Genomic DNA, 21194 nt, shown 5'->3' with positions numbered 1-21194 from the left:
ATGATGGCGGAACAATTTTGTATAATTTTGACATGAAATATTTCTATCATTCAATTATATAAGATCTATTTTAAATTTTTAATATCCACGGGTTCGGGTTTTGCGGTACTCGACTTTATGTCACGGGTATCCGTACCCACAGATACTCGAATCTCGTGAGTGCGAGATATTACCTACCAATAAATCGACGAGATTGAGATTGAGATAGGATACCTTAAAAAGTTTGGGTACTCAGGCCGGATGAGTTCTACCTTCTATAGGCCAAACTATGGCCTCTTAAAACTCTCACTGCCCTCTAAGTAATTAGTAAGGCACCCTACGCCCACGGTGTACGATGAAACCCTGTCTGCCCACCAATTGGGCCCAAACAAGTCCAATTCGAGTCTCATCTTGGGTCCTATCTTGGCCGAATTTAGGTCCAAACCTTGTCTACATTGGGGCCCAGTTTAGGCCCATTTATCGATTGGCGCATTTTGCGGCCCGTTATCAGGATTGCATTTTAGAAAATCATTTGATTTTGTGTTAAAAAAATGATACATGTATATACGTGGTGTTTTTGTATTAAAATATGAATAAAAGATGGGGTGGACAAACACCACTAAAAGGTAATACCAGAAAGATTTAAAAAATGAGAATAAAAAAGAAAATTTAAAAATTAAAACCATGATTGATGTTTTCGTTAAAAGGGAAAAACATTATAATTTTGAAACCATAAGGCGGAATTAATCTCAAGGCCGACAAGCGAGCGGGAAAAAAGGGAAAAAGAAAAATGATATGTTTGAAAAATAAAGGGAGAAGAATCGTTCACGCGCCTGAAAACCAAAAAATCGAAAAAGTACCCAAAATCCCTGGGTTATAGGTTGGCGATTTGACGGCGGTGACGTCCACGCGCGATTGCTGCACGTATGATTTACCAAACCATTACCTTCCCTTTTTTAATGTCCTTTTTATTTAAAATATTTTTTCAGCGAGATCTCCTTTCCGTAAAAATTGAAGTAGCTAATTCTTCTAAAAATGATTTAGGTATTTCTCAAACATATTTTTAAAAGTTATTTTTAAACTAATTTTTTTATAGTTCAAATACAAAAAATAACGTTAAGAATAAATCCTAAATTTAAAATAAAATCCTAAAATAATAAATTATCATACTTACACAAAAAAAATTTACGATGTAAACTTCCACCTAAAAATTTAAATTATTACATTTACACAAAAATATATAACTATTCCAATTTTTTAAAATAATAATATAATGAATTAGTAATGAAATATTCGAAATTATAATGGTTACATACAAATATGTATCTATATTTATTGGAATGGTTTGATTTAATTTGATTTGGTTTAGTTTGGTTAGGATTTATTAGGGTGTTTCCCCTATTGTATTTAAGAAACATTATGCTATTTGGATCGAGGTACAGTATAGAAAACGTTTGTTCTGTATTCAACATCTCTTCTTCTTCCTCTCCATATTGTGACTTTTCTTCTTATTTTTCTCTATAAGTATTTTAAAAAAATAATATAATGAATTAGTAATGAAATATTCGAAATTGTAATGGTTATATAAAATTATGTATATATATTAATAATGAAATATATTAATATTCGACAAAAGGGGGCTTCATAGTATCAATTACCCACCATCCGATCCTCCATAATCCAAATCATCATCGGGAATTGGTAAATAATTGTATACCCATTCACAAGCATTGTACAAATACATTCCTTATACGCAGCTTGACAGAGTATAATAGATACAGAGAGAGAGAGATGATCAGATGGGTGTCTTAACCTGCGCACCGGCTCCATCTCTGTGATTTCGGAGACAGAGACACTGAGTGGATGTATTTTGTTTTTTGCTTTACGACCACACCAGAGATTTCGTGTTATAATTTAGAGTGGAGCCGCCAAGGGCAGTCTCCTCCTCCTTCGAACGCATTCTCCAGCACGTCCTCCATTCTCTTCGCCAGTATTATCTGCACACTCCCCCGAACCAGTCCGTTTCACACACATATATATATATATATATATATATATATATATACATGTATAAGCATGAAGAAAGACAGGAATTCCCAAAGTCCTACTGTTTTGAAAAAAAAAAAACTTTTTTTTTATGTGAGAAATAAAGCTTCATCATCCACGTCAATTTCTGCTATTTTAGGAAAGGCTGTATGGTTTTTAAGCATTATTTTAGGATTACAGCTTACCTCCAGACTGGAGATTACGGCTGCGGGCACTTCAACCAGGTCTTTCAAGTTCCTCTCTGGCAGGATCACCCTCTTGATGCCATATCTGTGTGCAGCCAGTATCTGCTCATTGCATGTACAACCACCCCAACTGAGTATTAACATCCTACATTGCAATTTCTTTCCATTTAAGATAATGCTTTTGTCTCTGTCCACACATGTTTGTTCACTACAATAAGAATCGAGTTCTATCATAAATAATTACTGTCCAACTCCAACTCTTGCTGGCACTTCATGAATGAAAAATAAATAAATAACGAAATTACTTTTTTACCTTGCTTCCAGAACCAAGACAAGAGGGGTAAACCTTCTTTTTCTCTTTTTAGTTTTTACCCTCTCAGCCAAGGGAGATAAACTTAAACCTCGAACATAATAAAGGTACTAGTACTGGTTTCTGACATGTACCTTACCTTATCTTTGATACCACCAACAGGAAGAACGAGACCCCTGAGCGTCATCTCCCCAGTCATGGCTGTGTCTGCCCTCACTCGTTTCTGACTGAACAGCGAAACCAGAGCCGTCACAAGAGTCACTCCGGCTGAAGGTCCATCTTTCGGCACTGCACCTGCTGGGAAATGGATGTGGATGTCCCGTCCTTCCAGCACATTCATGTCCCCAGCAAAAGTTAACTTCAAATCCGTTGCACGGGCTCTTACCTATGCATAACTTATCAACTTATAAAGACTTTTAAATTGTAGATCATGAGGTTTTGCATGGGTGATATATGTGTTTGGAAGAAAACCAAAGAAACCATGCTCATATGTTAGAGCAACATTACTGGTCTTTTTTTACAGTGCGCCCCCCCCCCCCTTTCTCTCACCCCTTCAATTTTTGATAGACTATGGCGAAGCACGAGTGTCTAACACTTCACGGTAAAGGAGTTTAATGTGAAGGCTTAACACCCAAAAGCAAGAAGGGGAGAGATGTTTACCCATGTGAGAGCTAATTGAGCTGATTCTTTGATAATATCCCCAAGTTGGCCTGTCAGATGCAAATCGCCCTTGCCCACCATAGATGTCGCCTCCACAAACTGGACCTCCCCGCCAAATGTAGTCCAAACAAGCCCCACAGATACGCCAGGTGTTGCCACCCGATCAGCAGCTTCTGTGTCGTCAAACCTTGGAGGCTGCCATGTTGCACAGGCAGTGTCATAGGTTGATGTTTGATTAGTATCACAATAAGTAAACAACCTACTCAGGCTCTATTACCACACAAAAGTTCAGAAACTAAATTAACTTTAAAAGGTAATGTTCCATGACAAAGTAACTTTCAGACTCAACAATACAACCGAGGCAAATCGGGTTTCACTTGCATTCCACACAAAAGACTCATCTCCCAAATAGGAAAAAAAAGAGGGAGATAAGAAGAGTCTTACCCCAAGGGTTTTTTCAAGCATGCACTCATCCACCACCAAAGCTGAGGGACTATGGAACGTACAAGATATGTCAAGCTTATTTACATCCATCGGAATGACTTCCATTTCCACTGCACCCCCCTCAGATACTCTGCCATTAAGCAGAGGAGAGGCAAGTTTCTGCACATCTTTGCTCACCGGGAGAGTTTGTTCATTTTCTGCAACCATCACAGCTGCTGCACGAGCCAATGCTGCCAAGTTCCTTTCTAGATTGCGGACACCAGCTTCCCTAGTGTACCTCTGAATTGTAAGCTTCACCATAGCCTATAACAAATCGAAGGAGAAGAAGAGAAACTGCATAAGCCCACATGAGAGGCAATCCTTAGTAATAAATGAAACCTTTGAAACAAGGGTACCTCCGGAATCTCAAGGAACTCAGAATTCAGCCCATGCTGTTCCAAAACACGAGGAATCAAATGTCGCATGGCTATCTTTAGCTTTTCTTCTTGTGTGTAACCTGGCAACTCTATCAGTTCCATCCTGTCTAAAAGTGGAGGTGGAATAGGCTGAACCCTATTCGCCGTGGCCACAAAAATCACCTTTGATAAGTCAAAGGGAACATTCAGATAGCTAATGTCTCAGTTAAGGAGTAACTCTGTTAATACCATGAGATAGTTACACAATATAGACGAGCATACTAGCATATTAAACTCAGTGACAACTGCACAGCAAAATGAAAGAATGTGTACACCTGAGAAGGGATAAAAAGCAAAATTGAAACATCAAGAAATATGCCACAGCGCTTAAGAAGATTGGTATTTGGATCTAAATTAGAAGTTGATCAAAATCATTATACATAAAGGTAACTGGCAACACGAATAGGATACTGGTCATTAAAAGATTTGTTTTGCTCTGGGTCCAAAACTTCCAGCAGAGCAGAAGCTGGATCACCCCGGACATCAGAGCCTGTTTTGTCAATCTCATCCAATAGCATAACTGGATTGCAGACACCTACCCTCTAACATCCATAACATAAAACCGAAAACTTAGTGATAAGAAAATAAAGAAAACCATCAGATGGAATAAGATTGACAGAGATCCAACAAAAATTAATAAGATTGACAATAGAGGACACAGGAGAACCTACATAGGAAGCATGCCTGGAGAAAGAAACTAACCTTTAATCCATCAATGAGGCGCCCCGGCATGCTTCCTATGTAGGTTCTCCTGTGTCCTCTAATGTCAGCCTCATCCTTCACACCTCCCAAAGATAAGCGGATAAATTTTCTGCCCAATGCAGCCGCTATGGATGATGCCAAAGATGTCTTCCCCACTCCCGGAGGACCAACAAAGCACAAAACTGGGCCCCTTGCATCTGGTTTAAGCTGCAATTGATAAGTTCCAATCAAGATAGAGCATGAAACCACAAATCAAAAGCTGAGTCTTTCTAAAAAGACAAAAAGAAAAGGACTCTACCTTTCGTACAGCCAAATATTCAATGATCCGCTGCTTGACCTTTGCTAAACCATAGTGATCGCTGTCAAGACGTTCTTTTGCTGCTTTTAGATCCAATTCACGTTCTTCGCTTGCCTTTTCCCATGGAAGATCAGCCAACAGCTCCAGGTAAACACGTGAACTATTATATCCAGGTTGCTGCGGTTGCATCTTCTTAAGCCTCCTGCACAACAACATGAGAAAGGAAATAACTAATGAGCAAAAGCATAACAGAAGCTACTTACCTCCTTTTCCATCAAATTCAAGGTCACAAGAGAAAAGATAAACTAGAAGTAATTATTATGAACACAAATTTTCATCTGTCTGCTCGGTGTCACTACTGCTGCAACAACAGAAATAGTTCAGTTAACCGCAAAACATACCTCAATTCCCTCTGAGCATGCTTCCATATGTGTGGTGGCATCCCTGCATCTTGCATCTTTCTTTCAAGCGCCACTATATCATCTTCATCATCGTCATTGTCACCAAGCTCCTCTTTTATAGCCCTCATCTGCAATACAGCTCAAGGCAACAAAACAGTGATACATCATAAAAAGTTCGCTCTGTCTGACAGTGGTTTCCATGTAAAACATGCCCCTTGAAAGTATGTCCAGAATGTTGCAAGAACCCAACCTGTTGACGCAAAAGATACTCCTTCTGTGACTTTGACAACTGTCCCTCCACCTTTTGTGTTATCTTCTCTGCCACGCGTATCGACTGTCACAAGTAACCATCAAGATTACTTCATAAATCCCAAAAGAAAGCACAACCTAGACAAGAACTCTGAATTACAATACCATTAGCTACCTGCAAATGGCGGTCGACTAGCACCGTAGCCTTTGAAATTCTTACTTTAAGGTCAACCGAGTCCAACATAGACAGCTGTTCTTCAAAACTCATCTCAAAGCTAGCAACAAATATGTCTGCTAGTTTATGAATAGGAACAGTTTCCAAAAGAACTTTCGTTCTTCCACCAGTCTTTTGTTTCTGAAACAATGACCAGTAACTTACAAATTAAATTTCAGGACTCAAGCACAGTTCTCTCATAAGGTCACGAGTATCATGAGATAGAAATCATGTAATTTGAGGAAAGGGTAAAGAACCCCAAAAAGAAAAATCAATTTCTTGAACAAGGGAAGGGTATCTTTAACTTCAAAGAAGTCAAGTTATAAAATTATTATCACATCTAATTCTGAGGCAATCAAGAAACTATTAAGAAGAGAAGAACCTAAATATTAAGGTCCTCCCTGTTTCACTAACATTACCTGCTCAAGCACAGAGACCAGCTCCATAGCAGTTGCCTTGAACTGGCGAGACAGTGCCACGAAGTCTGGATCTTGTTCCACTTGTTCCAACTCTGAACATGACCAGGAAAGGGGAACCAGCTGAGGACCTCAATGGACCAGGAAAGGGGAACCAGCTGAGGCTGGGACTAAGTTTGATGATTAAACCATTTGAAAAGAAAAAAAAACATTACTCTAAAACACGAAAGAACAGTGGGGACATAGGACAGAAATTCTGTACTGATAGTGGCTAATCAATTGCAACCCGCCGAGCAAATGATACTCAGCACAGAGAAAATTTTGGACATGATATTCTGAAATGAAAATGATCCAACTTACCCGTTTTTGTCATCTCAAGTGAAGTAATTCTAGCGACTGAGTATGGTCCTCTTTTGCCAAGCTCCTGCACACTAAACCGGCTCAGACCTTCGAGGACAACCACATAGGTAACTCTTCCGCTTGGTTTCTCTACGCCTCTTGAAAGATGCAGAGCACGAGCTGCTACTCCCCTGAAAAGTAGGAAACCAAAAGATTGCTTAACATCTAAAGGCGCTTCAGAACTTCTTGAATCGGAGTTGTTAGTATTAGTTTTACCAAAAATAGTATGATATTACATTGCGGAAACAAGACAGAGCTTCGAAATTAGACAGTACCTGTTATGCCAGTGAACTTCCTGCTATATATATGTCAAAATCATTATACATAAAGGTAACTGGCAACACGAATAGGATACTGGTCATTAAAAGATTTGTTTTGCTCTGGGTCCAAAACTTCCAGCAGAGCAGAAGCTGGATCACCCCGGACATCAGAGCCTGTTTTGTCAATCTCATCCAATAGCATAACTGGATTGCAGACACCTACCCTCTAACATCCATAACATAAAACCGAAAACTTAGTGATAAGAAAATAAAGAAAACCATCAGATGGAATAAGATTGACAGAGATCCAACAAAAATTAATAAGATTGACAATAGAGGACACAGGAGAACTCCTGCTGATCTCTAGCTTCAGACCCGTGAGCATCTGCTGTGACCACTTGATGCTTGATCCCTTTTTCTCCAGAATCACTCCCAACACCTTATCAAGGAAAAATAAATCAATAGTTAATTGTTCAAGGCGTCCAAGCACGCTCATATGAATCTCCAATAACCCGTAGTACCTGGAGTAATCAGTGTTCCGAATGGTGCTGTTTCGCCAGCATCTCGGACGGGCAGAATTCCAATTAATCCCTTTTCTTCTTTCTGCCATAGCTCTTGCTCTACCAGTGTCACGCTTAGTTTGGAAACGATATACCACAATTTCACCAAATTAATAAGCTCATTCACATCTCGAGAACCAGAACCCTTGTTTAACAAAAATTGCATTACATATCATATATAAGTCCAGCAAAAACAAAGGAAAACTATTAACAGAAAGTAACAGTCGAAAACCCTAGGAAAATTCTCGAAAGTAAATGAAAACGAAGCAGAACTTCAAATTCGATACTCTCATCAATATCGTCTCGAGCTTTCTATCGCATGATCGCAATTAGGTTACAGTCTTCTCTTCCGTAACATCAAATTTCTGCCAAACAAGGCGAGAAATGACTCTATAGGGAACCAAGAAACAACAAAAACATTCGAGTGGCGAGAAAGCTATACCTGCTATGAGAAGTACAACGGATTCGAATAATGGCGCCAGGCAAGAGAACCTTGTTCCGGAAGGGAAGAATCGCTAACCTACTCGGTAGCTCCACGGATTCCACCATTGCTGTCTTGTACGAGGTCAGAATTCGAAGGAGAAAGAAAAAGGGAAAATAATTTAACCGCTCGATCGCTTGCTCGCACTGGCTTATAACAGCGACGGGTTTTCTCGTGCCATGTTTCGTCCCCTCTTAATTATTTGACTGTCCAAATAAATATGCAGCTTATTTAGATTTTTTTTATCATATACATATTACAAATAATTTATATTTATTTTTTATAAATATATTTACATGTTAATTTGTGGACTATATTATATATGGCTGATGGTAAATCAATTTTGTAATTTTATATGTATCTTTGATTTTTCAAACAGGGGTTCATGGAAAAGATTAAAATATTCTATTGATTATGTTGTTTCTCAACGTGTATACGTTTTAAAAACGTTATCTGGTTCATCTATTTGTGATTATGAGTGTGACACCAATAGTTTGTTATAATTTGAATTCTAAATTAAAATATTGATCATAGTTCGGCTCAACAGACAGATTCCATCCACGTGGCGGGTAAGGGAAGGCAATCTACTACGTATAGCATCCGTACGTACGGTCCATGCGGTATATCCAAAACACACCGAGATAATATAAACTTATATTTTTTTGTCCAACATAATTTATGAAAAAACTTTATCATATGTATATATACGTAGGGCTGTTATTTTTCTTACATTATTTATTCGGATATGTGTAGGTAAGGGAAGAATATTAACAATATCCATTGGCTGGAAGTTGGAACAAATTAAACAGGGAAAAAATGACTTAATCGTGAATTGAGAATCCAACTTGTTATTAATAAAATTATAAAAACGAGACTGATATTTGCTAGAGATACATTAGAAAACCTGAACATTATTTCTATTTGGGGTTCTAACCAAAATGATAGGTTACACAGAGTATTGGACCGACCATCGTATCTATTTAACAATGGGTTACCGAAAAAACCCGGATTCAGGCCCATTAATTACCCAGTGGGCCAACTTGTTTGACCCAATTCGAAGTCCAATATAATATACTAATTCAAAATCTCCCGGAGAGAGAGATTGCCTTTGGAGTTTGGAGAGAAGGAAAAAAATATATAGAAATTTAAATTCTGTATGGTGGTCCGCCTCTCATTAATCATTATACCACTCAGTACTCGGGTTCGGTTCGAAAATAATTTGATTTGATTGTATAATAATCGGTTATTATATCATAGATTCTTTATTAAGAAATTTTTGATTTTTCAGTTTTTTATTAAAAAAAATTGATTTAGTTCGATTATAAAAAAAATTGGTTTTATAAAAAAAATTCGTTCTGAAATTTTAGATAGTTCAATTCAGAAAAAATACTGTATTTTTTTGTTGATTCGGTACGATTTAATTCTGAGAAATCGTACCGAAATGATCATTTCTAATACCAATTACCAATTATACTATAATATAAGACAAAACGAATCGTTTAAAAAGCAACAAGCGTACTAAAACAATTCGACTACTCGGATCAATATTAATGATAATTACTGATATTTATTTGTTATTTTCAGCATTATTGGTCTTCTTATTTCCCAATGGATTAATTTGGTTTCTCTATCCCTCCAATTATTTATTATTATTGTTTTTTTTTTAAATTAATACCGCCCAATGTATGTATGGTTGGTCCACTCATTCATAAAGGGTAAGCATTTCAAGATTATGGTTGTGACAGAATCTAACAATAACATTCCAATTTAATGGTTTACCTTCTTTGTCCTTTCAGACCCATTTTGATTTTTTAAAATTAAATTTCACACCCCAAAATCATTGGAATTTCATATATAGCACAAAAACATTTCAGCGTTGCATATTATAACTTCATTTTGTCAAAAAGGAGTCCCCCACGTTCACCGGCTGCACTTCAATGCGCATAATACACCATATAGTATTCATTTATAAATCAAAATGATAATGTGTGGGTTATGGTGATTTCAATTATTAAATATCTATAAAAAAAAATAGTGATTCTCAATAGCACGAAATATAGATTATTGCTGAAAATAATTGAAATAATTTAGATTTTTTTAGAGAAGATGTGAAAAAAGATGGAAGATGACAAAGAGTGCTCCATCCAGGCTCAAACCTCACTCTTGACAAATCACATATTATAAAAAAAAAGGTGAAAGATTAATGAAAGGGAATGGGGTGTTGGTGGATTTGATATTTTCTTGGATTAGTACCAAAAGAAAAAATTGCTCCGCATAAGCAAAAATTGGATATTACCCGATCGAAATAAGCCGAGTAGCGTAAATGGTCGAAGAAAAATGGAGATTCTTGTTTCAAATCTGATGTTCGAGTTACCATTGGAAAAAAGATTGTACAATTTAATTGTAACAACTTTATTTTCCAAATCGAGATGGATGTAATTGAGTCGAAGGTCGGTCAAAAATTAAAAGGAAAAAAAAAAGTTGGGCGTTGTCTTCCACCAAAAGAGATGTCCCTTGTTTTTCTCAATTTGACCTTGCTTTCGGAATCATTATGATTTGCATTATAGATTTAGATAGTCGGTCCAAATAACAATATTAATTAATTGGCTACACTACACCCACGTTAAGAATTAAGCACGGAAAAGGAAAAGAAAGGTAAATATGCGTGCATGGATACACAAGAGGAGACTGGAAAATTCTTAATGTGAAATAGGGAACATCATACATTGATTAAATTATGGAATAAGCAAGCACCACCCTTCTCTCGGTCAAGCCTAATTGGCTGAAATTCGGTAACCGAAAATAGGGGTGGCGTTTCGATTCGGTTCCGAGGGATCGAACCGAATCAAACCGAAAAATGTGGTATTTTTTTCAAATTGAACCGTCCAAAATTTATTAACGATATTTTTTAAAAAATTCGATTTTTTCGGAACCAAACCAAACCGAATTTTTAAAAAACCCCAAAAACCCAAAAAATTCTTATTAAGATTTAATTTATTTTTAATAAAAAACGTAACCGAACCGAATCGAACCGGGATCGAAACTGATCTTAACCGGATATAAATATTATCCGGCTGGTACATATTTTTGTAAAACCGAAAGAATCGAACCGAATCATTTTCAGACCGAACGTGAACCAAATACCCAAACATCCACCCTAACCGATAGAATTGTTTGTTTGGTATCATTTCCTCGCTAATTAAAATGGGAAATACAACTGAAAACCCCCATGCATTTATTGTGACATGTTCATCCATATGAAAAGACTAAATAGTTTGGACCAACACTTCAGTCTATACACGCACACACCGGCCCTCGGACAGGTGGGTGTATATATGTATATGTATATATATATACATATATTGTATTTGATGAGGATTAATTAGTTTTTTTTTTATTGAAAGCTACAATTTGGCTAATTGTATTTTGTGTAGAATGATATTAAATATTTGTTGGCTGAAGTGAAACGAAGTAGGTTATGTGGATTTGGTATGGACGGTCCAAAAGGGATTCGATTGGTCATCATCCCTTGGACAAAACAAACCAAATGCTTACCGATTTACGTGTCTCCTTCTGCATTTGGAATTACATGTGAGATTAGAGGACATGGAATGAATCAATATAAATCAATAATTAAAAATTATAGAAACAAATATGGAAATAAAAGATTTAGGGTTGAGAGGAACACATGATCCAATCTGACAACTGCCTGTCAAAGTTGGGAAGAGAAATTCATTGATTTTGCTTTGGTTGGGGTAATAATAACATCAACCCATTACCCAGTCGCAAGCCATCGCCTTTGGGGGGACACAACTAATATATTTAGTTTAGATATCAAGTTATTCTAAAAACAAAAAGGAAGAGACTCACCAATCATCAAAGTATAAAAAAAAACTCTGTGAAAGCAAAAAAAAAAAAAAAAGGAAATCATATATAACCATTGTCACATGAATATTTTGTATTTGAGCCGAGATATGTGAATGTGACGGTGTTATGGGAAAATTATACGTAATCAAATGAATCAGACTTTTGTATGCTAATGTTGCTTACACATTGGGATTTAAATTGACCGGTTTTTGTTTTTATCAACTCGAGGAAAAAATTAGTTGGGGAATTAAAAATGTTTGTTAGGGATATATATATATATATATATATATATAAGTGAGGATGGCATATTTTGTCAAGAGAATGAATGAATATCACACGTTCTGGCAAAGAATTCACATTTGGTGGTGGGTCATGGAAGGCCAAAGAACAAAGTGTGTGTCATGTCTATATCCCTATGCTATATAGTATATGGTCTTCCATTTTTATTTTCAAATTATTATTATTATTAGAAAGAAAATAGGAATAATAGATATCGAAAATAAGGTATGTGAGGGACGTTTAAGATGATTTTGACATGTATGCGTCGGTTAGAAAAATGGAGAGTATAGAAATAGAGATGAGAATGAAATGAATAGATAGACTTACACTTATTTGGGAACGTGCCATTAGAAACGATTTGGAAGTGTTGCAGATTCCGAATCTGGAATCGAAATGAATGGAGAAAAATGATTCATGCGGTCGATCCAAATGAAGTTGAAAATGACGCGATGTTATTGTTGTTGCTGTAGTATTATTATTATTATTATTATTATTATTATTATTATTATTATCATCATCATCATCATCATCATCATCATCATCATCATCATCATCATCATCATCATCATCATCATCATCATCATCATCATCATCATCATCATCATCATCATCGGATATTTCTTGTGATCACTTGGTATTATTGCCATTAACTAAAATCACAGGCTCATGGAAGATAAAAACTAGGGACCAAACTTATATGATAATATATATATAAAAGACTTGTGGTTTCTGAAAATTTAATTTGTTAGTCGTCTTGTTTAGTTGTTGTCAGATTGCTGTTTCAGCATCGTAATTTTTTACGACTGCCAAATAAATACATATGAATCTTTGCGTACAAGTGCACGAATATATATATACACACACACATATATATATATATATATATATATATATATATAATGTCATTATCGTGGACAAAGTCAAGTCATCTGTATGATGACCACAAATAAAATTAAATGAATGCAATAGGATCCTTTGTTTGATTTTTAAAAGCAGGGATTTAAAAAAAAAATTCATCGCCTCGAATACAACAAATTTCGTTCAATCTTTGTTTCAGTTTATACCGCATAAACTAACGTCATTAATTTGCAAACTAAATCACATTTTTCACCTTTTATTTTTCACATAATATTCTTCTAAATATTTGTTTAGCATAATCCAATCTTTTTATGATATATGGACTGTTAATATCTAAAAAAAAAGAAATATATAAACCACCTTGGACATAAGAACACGACACAGAGTCTTCCCATAAAAAAAAAAGGCCAAGCAACCCCAAAGGGACGACTAAAGCTCACGAAGAGAATACCAAGTTATTCCAAATTATTAAATAATACCAAAATCTTTTGCTTTTTTATTTTCAAATGATTAAATCCTATATTCATAGGAAAAGAAAAATATTTCTCTCAAATATAAACATTTATCTGTACTTTCTATGGATTTTAAATTTTTTTTTTTTTAACAATAACGCACCATTTTTTTTCCTTTCACCCTAATAACACACATTTTACAAGTGCAGATAAATATGATACCACTCGCATAAACTTACACGGTGGAGAATAAATAAAACCGGGTTTGGATGTATATTATTAATAATGATGACCACAACAAATAAAAAAAAATCAAAGTGTTACATAGTTTTTTTTATATATATAAATACAGTACGAGACGACGCATTCTAAGCTTTGGATTCATTAATGGCATTCATGCGCATTATGTGCGGAGAGCCTTGAAGAAGCCCACAGCGTTTCCCTTCTTTCCCAACACTCTCCCTTCTCCTCACCCATTTATTTCCCCGATACTTCCATTGTTCTTTGCATCGTTTCATCACCGCCACCATTTCCAATACCTGTATACACATATTTATTGTTATACGTCCACAACATATCTCTGCGAAAATCCGCATGGGTTCTTGAATTCATCTCTGAAAATGGCGGTTCAAGCTCAGCACCCTAACAATATCTTCTTCCTCAACAGGTGTCCTTCATCTTCTTACCCTTTTCCCTCTGTTTCTTTGTGTGTGTGTGTGTATGTATACGAGATCTTTCAACTTCTTATTCGCTGTATTCAGCAGAAACGGACAAGAAGGGAATGATTGCTCGCTGCAGCCCCAGAAACCCCATTCTCCTTTCATAAACGGTGGTCTGTTTTTATTTCCGATTGATTCTTCGCTTTATTCTTAAAAAAAGCCTTGGCCTTTTTTTCGGTTTTATCACGAGATTTTTTTTTTTGTTGGGGGATGAAAAACAGGGGTTGATACCAGAAAGCGATCGAGAGAGGTTTCGTCGGTGTATGAAACACAAGTCCCGACGACTCCGATGAACCCTCCGCCGCCGCATGTAATCGATTTGTCGCAGCTTCAGAATCGCCACCGCCGCAGCCAACCGCCGAATGTGGTATCCATTGGTCTTCATTTGTCTCCAGGCGACCGCCATGGGCAGCTGCAACAGTGCTCCTCTAATCAGGAACAGCAGTTCTCGTCTTCTCCCGTATTCCCCGGAGATCTCGCCGGAGAAATCAAACGGCAATCAGATGAGCTTGAACGATTCCTTCAGACCCAGGTAATTAATCTTCCTAAGTTTAAATGGGTTATCTTGCTTTCTTGAAAGTACCGAACTTTTTCATTTCTCAAAATTTTCGATGGTATTATGATTTGCAGGGTGAGCATCTTCGGCGCACGTTAGCGGAGAACAAAGAGAGGCACTATCGTGAGCTACTGAGCGCGGCGGAGGAGTTAGTTGCACGGAGGCTGAGAGAGAAAGAAGCGGAAGTGGAGAAGGTCACGCGCCGCCACGCGGAACTGGAGGCGCGTGCGGCGCAGCTGGCGGCGGACGCACGTGTCTGGCAGGTGAGAGCGGCAGCGCGGGAGGCGGAGGCGGCGTCGCTGCAGGCTCGTCTGCTGGAGGCGGTGGAGGCGGCGGATGCGGCGGCGGAGCACGGCGGAGGGGCGGAGGACGCGGGGTCGGTTCATGTGGATCCAGACAGATTTGATGTGGTCGGACCGAGTTGCAGGAACTGCCGGAGACGGGGGGCAACGGTGGTGGCGCTGCCGTGTCGGCATCTCTGTCTGTGTACGGAATGTGACAACGGCGAGAGGGTTTGCCCGCTTTGCCTCTCCTTGAAGAATTCAAGCGTCCAAGTTTTCTTTTCTTAATGGGCCTCATTGGCCCAACCCATCACGGCTATCTTACAAAATTACAAATGGGCGTTTTATTCCTAAAAGAAAAAATCTGATTAAATGCAAATTCTAAATATATTTTAAATATCGAAGCTGGGAGCTGATGTACGTAGCCACATGGAGTGATGGCATGGAAATTATTTTTTCGGGAAATTATTGAAAATAAATCGATAAGCCTGAATTTGTTTTATTTTGATGATTTACAGAACGCAATCCTTGGAAAGGTTCTATGTTCTGTTTGTGTTCTAAGAGCTGTAAAATTACATAAGTTGAACAAATAAATATAACCCTACTACATATACTAGATTGAATATATATATATATATATATATATATATATATAAGTATATATGTATGTAATGTGGGTAAACATTAAAAAAAAAAAAAGAGAGAGGCAAACGCCATAATCGGACAGCTTTAAACAAAAGAAGATTTGTTCACATTAAAAAGGTAAAAAATAATGTTTAGTAATAAAAATTCTCAGTAATATTAAACAAAGAATACTCAGACAAACACGGCGCCATAATTCCCAAAAAAGGTCTCCTAACATTAGAATGCCTTTGTCTCAAATCAAGGTAAGTGGAAGACAGTCTCAGATGTACCAAATAATTCTCATCACTAACATAACACACACACACACACACACACACACACACATATATATATATATATATATATATATATATGTGTACATAGTTTTTTTTTAAAAGAAAATGACAATTAAAAAAAAAATCCACTGTTATCACTTTTAGGGCTCGTGGTTATATCAGGATACTATATCTTGGATAATGTCTAGCCAAATCTAGAAAAACCCCCAAATTATTTTTTAAAAACAATTTTATTTTTCTTATGATGGAGCACTAGAGAGCCATGATTACGGGGGAAAAAAAGAAAAAGAAGAGGGGTCAATGAGGGATGTGATGATACATCATCGAGACAGTGATGCCGAGACATGATGGTTCAATCCTGTTGGTAATTATATCATACGATTCCATTTCCACCATGACCATCCTTCCTCTTCTAGTGTACTGTGTGTGTATGTATATGTATATATATATGGAATTTATCAACCCTTTCATATCTATGTTTGGTGAGACAAACTTTCCTTGCGAGTTGGATCAATTAACTCTGTCGGCTCCATGTGGCCATAATGCAATCCGACTATTCATGTGGGTACTATGTCCCTATGGACTATACATCTACCCATATGCAAATATCCCTCACACAATTGTCTAATCAAATGTTTTGACATATTACAAAACATATTTTACGGAAAAACCTGTGTATGATTAAATTTATAAATAAGATTCTTATTTTGAATATAAAACGATAACTTGAATCTTTTTTTATAAAAAAATAATATGGTTAGGAAAAGCGGTTACAAAATGTTCAAACTTGATGATGGTTAGAGGGGGCCCAAAAATTGAAAAAATGCAAATGGAGAGCTTTCGATCCAATTATGCACTATCGGCCCTCTGGGCCTCATCTTTTCAATGTTTTTGAGTCCAAATTCCCCCCAACGGGCTTTTAGATTCCTTTTGTAATGGAAAAGAAGAGAGGGAACGAATTTGAATTTTAATAAACGTACGGAGATTATAGGAATATGATAGGAAAACAAAGTGCGTGATTGGAATAAAGTATATAAAGGAAGTGGAATTGATGTGTGAGAGAGAGAGAGAGAGAGAGAGAGAGAGAGAGAGAGAGAGAGAATCTAACACGGGAAAGGAGAGGTTTCGTAATGAAGGACAAACCGGAGACATTGGAGACACGCGTAGCTTGGTCCATTTACACGTGTCAGCACTTGGCTGTTGATCCTTTCTCAATTGTGTGTATTGTGTATATTATATAGTGTGTGTGTATATATATCGATCGTAGTAAAGGTATGATAAAGCATGTAAAATTATGCAACAATTTGCTGACACACACAGCTTCGGTTCGGTGTTTTTATCATTATGATAAAATAATATTTAAATTAATTTTGTACTGATGATGTTTGCAAAGGACCGGTAGGTCCATGCCTTTAGGCTTTAGCCAACCTACACGTTAGGAAAAATCCGTCGTACTTTTTATTGATAAAGAGCGTTTTAATCCCATAGTTAATTTATCATTTTCCATATTTATAGTTTCAAATTATACATGTCAGAGTATATTATATCTCGATAATTATAAGATTACGGATTTTAATTTTAATTATAACATGTGTGAAATGGTACATATTAACTTAACTTTTCTTAATAAAAACCACACCTAAGCCATTCCAATTTCCAAACAAAATCAGATTTTATTTGTTTGGTTTTCTTTTTCGCATACGAAATCATACCTAATAATGGTCCATGGTGCGCCACAATGTGGTACCTTTTTTTTTATATAAAAATAAATAAACAAATCCCAAGCGACAAGGAAGCATATAAAAACATCGTTATAATTATGGTTAAATTATAAATTTAACACAATGTCAGGAAACGCATCATATGGAAGCATGTGCACAGATTTTTGCATTAGTTGTGTTACATTGGATGTATACTATATATATGTATGATTAAATTAATATTTTGTATTTAATTTTTGCATGGGTGAGGTAGTAACTTTCAAATGTCACGTAGAAAACTTTTCAACGCAAATGACGACACCTTGTTGAGCGACTGACTGATAGAAAAATCAAACATATTTAATGCATTATTAATAACAGCGACCAATGAAAAAAGGCATCGATTAAGTCGCGTGCTGGCCCAATAACACAAGCATATGACGGGATTTTATAAATTTTGAATATAACACAAAAAAACATTTGGCCAACACACATGTTTTCGGTAGATAAAAGGGACAATAGATGCATTTATTTTGTAGAATAATAATAATAATAATAATAATAATAATAATAATAATAATGGTTTAAGTTAACTATAGGTGGGATTGATTACAATGCATTTTATTTGAGCAACCATTGTTTCCGTTGACCTCTGCGTTTACCCAAAACATACCGTCGAAACAACGCCGGAGACCAGGGCCATCTAAGGGGCCCACTTTTCAAAGTGGGACCACATTTAATCACGCCATCAGTTGGTATAAAATTTATGTGTATATATAATACACAGATACTTTTCATAATTAACATAAAAATAAAAATAATTATCATCTTCTATGTATAAAACTGATACCCTATTCACGATGTCATAAACTGAATTCAAATCATTCTTTCTATAACGTCATCACTAACCACCACGAAAACCATAAAATAAAATACGAAAAAAAGGGAAAACGACAGCGTATAGGGATTCTCATTTATCGTAACTTAAATAATAATACTGAAAATAAATGACGTTACGGATGGAAAAAAAAGAAAGACAAAGTGGTGCGGTGACGCGTGTGGGGTCCAGAGCTCAATGTCCAAGTAGTCGTGGGTCCCATTGTTTTTTGTAGACCATGACTAGGATTTCTGGACTTTTCCCTTACCCCTCAGTTGTATCTCAAATAACGCTATTGACATTTATTTACCTTTTCCTTTTCCCCAGCTTCGCAAAGTAACCGGAGTGGGTGAAAAGTAATTTAGTCGCATTGGTTAAGTTTTTTAAGAAACTTTACTGTTCGCCACCATGTCAAAAGGTCCTCAATGAGATATTTTATTTATAGGTGAGTTATTAATTGCTGGGAATACTTTTTTTTGGGGGTCAAAATTCATAATGCTTGGAAACTTGTAGCCAACGCAAATGATGATGTCATTTAGGTGGGCGTTTCGGGAAACGGTTCGGGTTCGGGACGGAATAGATCGGTTCGGTTCTTTCGGTTTTACAAAAATAGATATCAATCGGATTTTTTTTATTGTATTCGGTTTGGTTCGGTTTCGGTATCGGTTCGGTTCGGTTCCGGTTTTTATTAAAAAAATGTTAGATTTCTTTTAAAAATATTCGGTTTTTCGGGATTTTTAAAGTACGGTTCGGTTCGGTTCAGTTCTGGAAAAATTCGGTTCTCTACAAATGGTACCGTTCGGGAAATAACAACGGTTTCGGATCGGAAAAAATACCGTTTTAACGATTCGATTCGGTTCGGTTCTGAAGAACCGAAACACTCAGCCCTACGTCTACGAATGATTTGGAGAAAATAAAAAAAAAATTATACGTAACTGAGAATTTGGAGAAAAGCTTGCCAATAAATAATTGGAGTTTTAAGTACGCACTCTAACTTCATTTTTATAATTATAGTCGTGCAAAAAAAAACCAAAGAAAACTTGAGCCCACATTCAAGTGAAATATTTGAAAAATGCCAATTTAAACCAATATAATGAATAAGAAATAAATATATGGTAACAAATCATTTATAAAAGAAAAAGTACAATATAATTAGTCAGAAAATACAAAATAGTTTAAGAAAAAAAAGTTGAAATACCTTTTTTTTGAGTAGTTTTGATGATACTTTGAAGGTTTTGCTTCCAAAGCCAATAGTTTCTCTCTCAGGTTTCCCCTGAAGAAAGATTGCCCCTTGTTTTTAACCCCCCCCCCTCTCTCTCTCTCTCTCTCTCTCTCTCTCTCTCTCTCTCTCTCTCTCTGCAGGAAAGCTGTTTTTGCTATGCTATAAAAGCCCGCCCCACTTTCCTCCAACCTCTTCACTTAGTGCTCTCTCTCTCTCTCTCTCCCCCTCCGCATTGATCAGTAATGGAGATTTCTGCAAGGAAGCCGTGTTTCATAGAAGGAGGAGACGATTGTATGGGTTCTCTGGCAGAGATGGAGGCTGGTGTTTCTTCCCAGAACGGTCCCTTCTGGGACATGAACCACTTGTGCCCAGGACAGGGGTATTCTCACCATCATCATCACTACTCCGTTTCAACTCCGAGATCTGTGGTTTCTGGAAGGTTTCACGACTCGAGATTCGAGAGAAGTTATTACAGCCCCCAACAGCCTCATTTCCTCGACTCTTGTACCCTCTGCAAGAAGCCTCTAGTCAAGATCGACATCTACATGTACAGGTAAACAGAACCCAGGTTATGATTTCCGCCAGTTTATAATGGAGAAAGTCGTTTTATTTGAGACGATGATTCGTATAGTTGTTGCATAGTACAGATTGGAGGAAATCTGGACTCAGATTATATGATTTGTGTTCTCCCTTGAATTCCAGATCTGCTTTGCGAAAGTCTGGAATTCTCTTTTCTACACATGAGTTTTTTGTTTCCCTTTATAAAGTTTCGATCTTTAATAAAACCCAGACATGATTTGGGATGCTCTCCCCGGCAAAGGGATTCGTGTGAATTCTAAAATTATACCAGAGTCTCGAATTCAATTATGGTTTTTGGGTTTGATGCAAGTTACTGCTTTTAGATCTGCTTTCCATGAAAGGAAGCAGCAGGGCCTGGTCTTGTTTTGGTCACCGGGAAAATTAAAGAGGGTGGTTGGAAAATGGAAATCTCACTGACATCTTTCTCAGTTAAAAAAAAGAGTTTTTTTTGTAGACACAATGGTTCACTCGAACACCTAATGAACATGTTTCATGATAAAAGGATAAACTTTGGGTTTCCACATGGATCTGATGTCGGAAGGCCGTATGATTTTGCAGAGGGGACATACCGTTCTGCAGTGAAGAGTGTAGAAAAGAGCATATAGACAGAGATGAGGAGAAAGAGAAGAAGAAGAGAGTGTCTTCTTCGGTGAAGGCAATGAGGAGAAAAGAACAGAGCTCTTCTGCTTCTTCGTCTCCCTCGGATTATGCTTTTAAAACTGGAACTGTTGCTGCTGCTTGATTCCTCCTCATGAAATCATGAGTTCTACTTGAGGCGCGCACACAAAAAAAAAAAAAAAAAAAAAAGGGGGGAATGAACGAAAA

At 36.8% G+C, this 21194-nt stretch overlaps 3 protein-coding genes across 9 annotated transcripts; 2 read left to right on the top strand and 1 right to left on the bottom strand.

Moving 5' to 3' along the window:
• Positions 1–1604: 1604 nt before the first annotated feature.
• LOC104806687 (lon protease homolog 2, peroxisomal) lies at positions 1605–8230 on the bottom strand. 4 transcript variants are annotated; one of them, XM_010531697.1, is made up of 18 exons: positions 8021–8230; positions 7540–7652; positions 7372–7457; positions 7034–7053; positions 6720–6889; positions 6363–6454; positions 5905–6084; positions 5731–5814; positions 5481–5608; positions 5080–5281; positions 4782–4988; positions 4491–4621; positions 4020–4233; positions 3625–3927; positions 3181–3375; positions 2655–2905; positions 2211–2355; positions 1605–1976 (listed from the first exon to the last, which is right to left on the bottom strand). In XM_010531697.1, the coding sequence occupies exons 1-18, from the start codon at positions 8125–8127 to the stop codon at positions 1887–1889; spliced, it is 2718 nt and encodes a 905-aa protein (XP_010529999.1). In that variant the 5' UTR covers positions 8128–8230; the 3' UTR covers positions 1605–1886. The 4 variants fall into 4 exon arrangements, with proteins under 4 accessions (XP_010529999.1, XP_010530000.1, XP_010530001.1 ...); XM_010531698.1 differs by having other exon boundaries at positions 2211–2312; positions 2660–2905; XM_010531699.1 differs by lacking the exon at positions 1605–1976 and adding an exon at positions 1989–2086.
• A 5642-nt stretch (positions 8231–13872) lies between these two features.
• Positions 13873–15573, top strand: LOC104806686 (BOI-related E3 ubiquitin-protein ligase 1). 4 transcript variants are annotated; one of them, XM_010531696.2, is made up of 4 exons: positions 13873–14182; positions 14280–14344; positions 14456–14766; positions 14865–15573. In XM_010531696.2, the coding sequence occupies exons 1-4, from the start codon at positions 14136–14138 to the stop codon at positions 15357–15359; spliced, it is 918 nt and encodes a 305-aa protein (XP_010529998.1). In that variant the 5' UTR covers positions 13873–14135; the 3' UTR covers positions 15360–15573. The 4 variants fall into 4 exon arrangements, with proteins under 4 accessions (XP_010529998.1, XP_010529997.1, XP_010529995.1 ...); XM_010531695.2 differs by having other exon boundaries at positions 14277–14344; XM_010531693.2 differs by having other exon boundaries at positions 14277–14347.
• Positions 15574–19888: 4315 nt separating this feature from the next.
• LOC104806685 lies at positions 19889–21189 on the top strand. Its single transcript, XM_010531691.2, has 2 exons — positions 19889–20343; positions 20928–21189. The coding sequence occupies exons 1-2, from the start codon at positions 20033–20035 to the stop codon at positions 21109–21111; spliced, it is 495 nt and encodes a 164-aa protein (XP_010529993.1). The 5' UTR covers positions 19889–20032; the 3' UTR covers positions 21112–21189.
• Positions 21190–21194: the final 5 nt, after the last annotated feature.

Source organism: Tarenaya hassleriana, unplaced genomic scaffold (assembly GCF_000463585.1).
Source record: "Tarenaya hassleriana unplaced genomic scaffold, ASM46358v1 Cleome12, whole genome shotgun sequence".
Classification (NCBI taxonomy): Eukaryota; Viridiplantae; Streptophyta; class Magnoliopsida; order Brassicales; family Cleomaceae; genus Tarenaya; species Tarenaya hassleriana.
This window is presented reverse-complemented; position numbering and strand designations above follow the sequence as displayed.

What these genes read in the sequence shown, in the direction of transcription:
- LOC104806687 (XM_010531697.1), bottom strand. Translation starts at nt 8,127, where the DNA reads ATGGTGGAATCCGTGGAGCTACCGAGTAGGTTAGCGATTCTTCCCTTC. An exon ending in ACTTGAGATGACAAAAACGG is followed by an intron (nt 6,455 to 6,719) that starts GTAAGTTGGATC and finishes GGTCATGTTCAG; the next exon opens with AGTTGGAACAAGTGGAACAA. An exon ending in TGGTCTCTGTGCTTGAGCAG is followed by an intron (nt 6,085 to 6,362) that starts GTAATGTTAGTG and finishes TCATTGTTTCAG; the next exon opens with AAACAAAAGACTGGTGGAAG.
- LOC104806685 (XM_010531691.2), top strand. Translation starts at nt 20,033, where the DNA reads ATGGAGATTTCTGCAAGGAAGCCGTGTTTCATAGAAGGAGGAGACGAT. An exon ending in ATCGACATCTACATGTACAG is followed by an intron (nt 20,344 to 20,927) that starts GTAAACAGAACC and finishes ATGATTTTGCAG; the next exon opens with AGGGGACATACCGTTCTGCA.
- LOC104806686 (XM_010531693.2), top strand. Translation starts at nt 14,136, where the DNA reads ATGGCGGTTCAAGCTCAGCACCCTAACAATATCTTCTTCCTCAACAG. An exon ending in AATATCTTCTTCCTCAACAG is followed by an intron (nt 14,183 to 14,276) that starts GTGTCCTTCATC and finishes CGCTGTATTCAG; the next exon opens with CAGAAACGGACAAGAAGGGA. An exon ending in AACGATTCCTTCAGACCCAG is followed by an intron (nt 14,767 to 14,864) that starts GTAATTAATCTT and finishes TATGATTTGCAG; the next exon opens with GGTGAGCATCTTCGGCGCAC.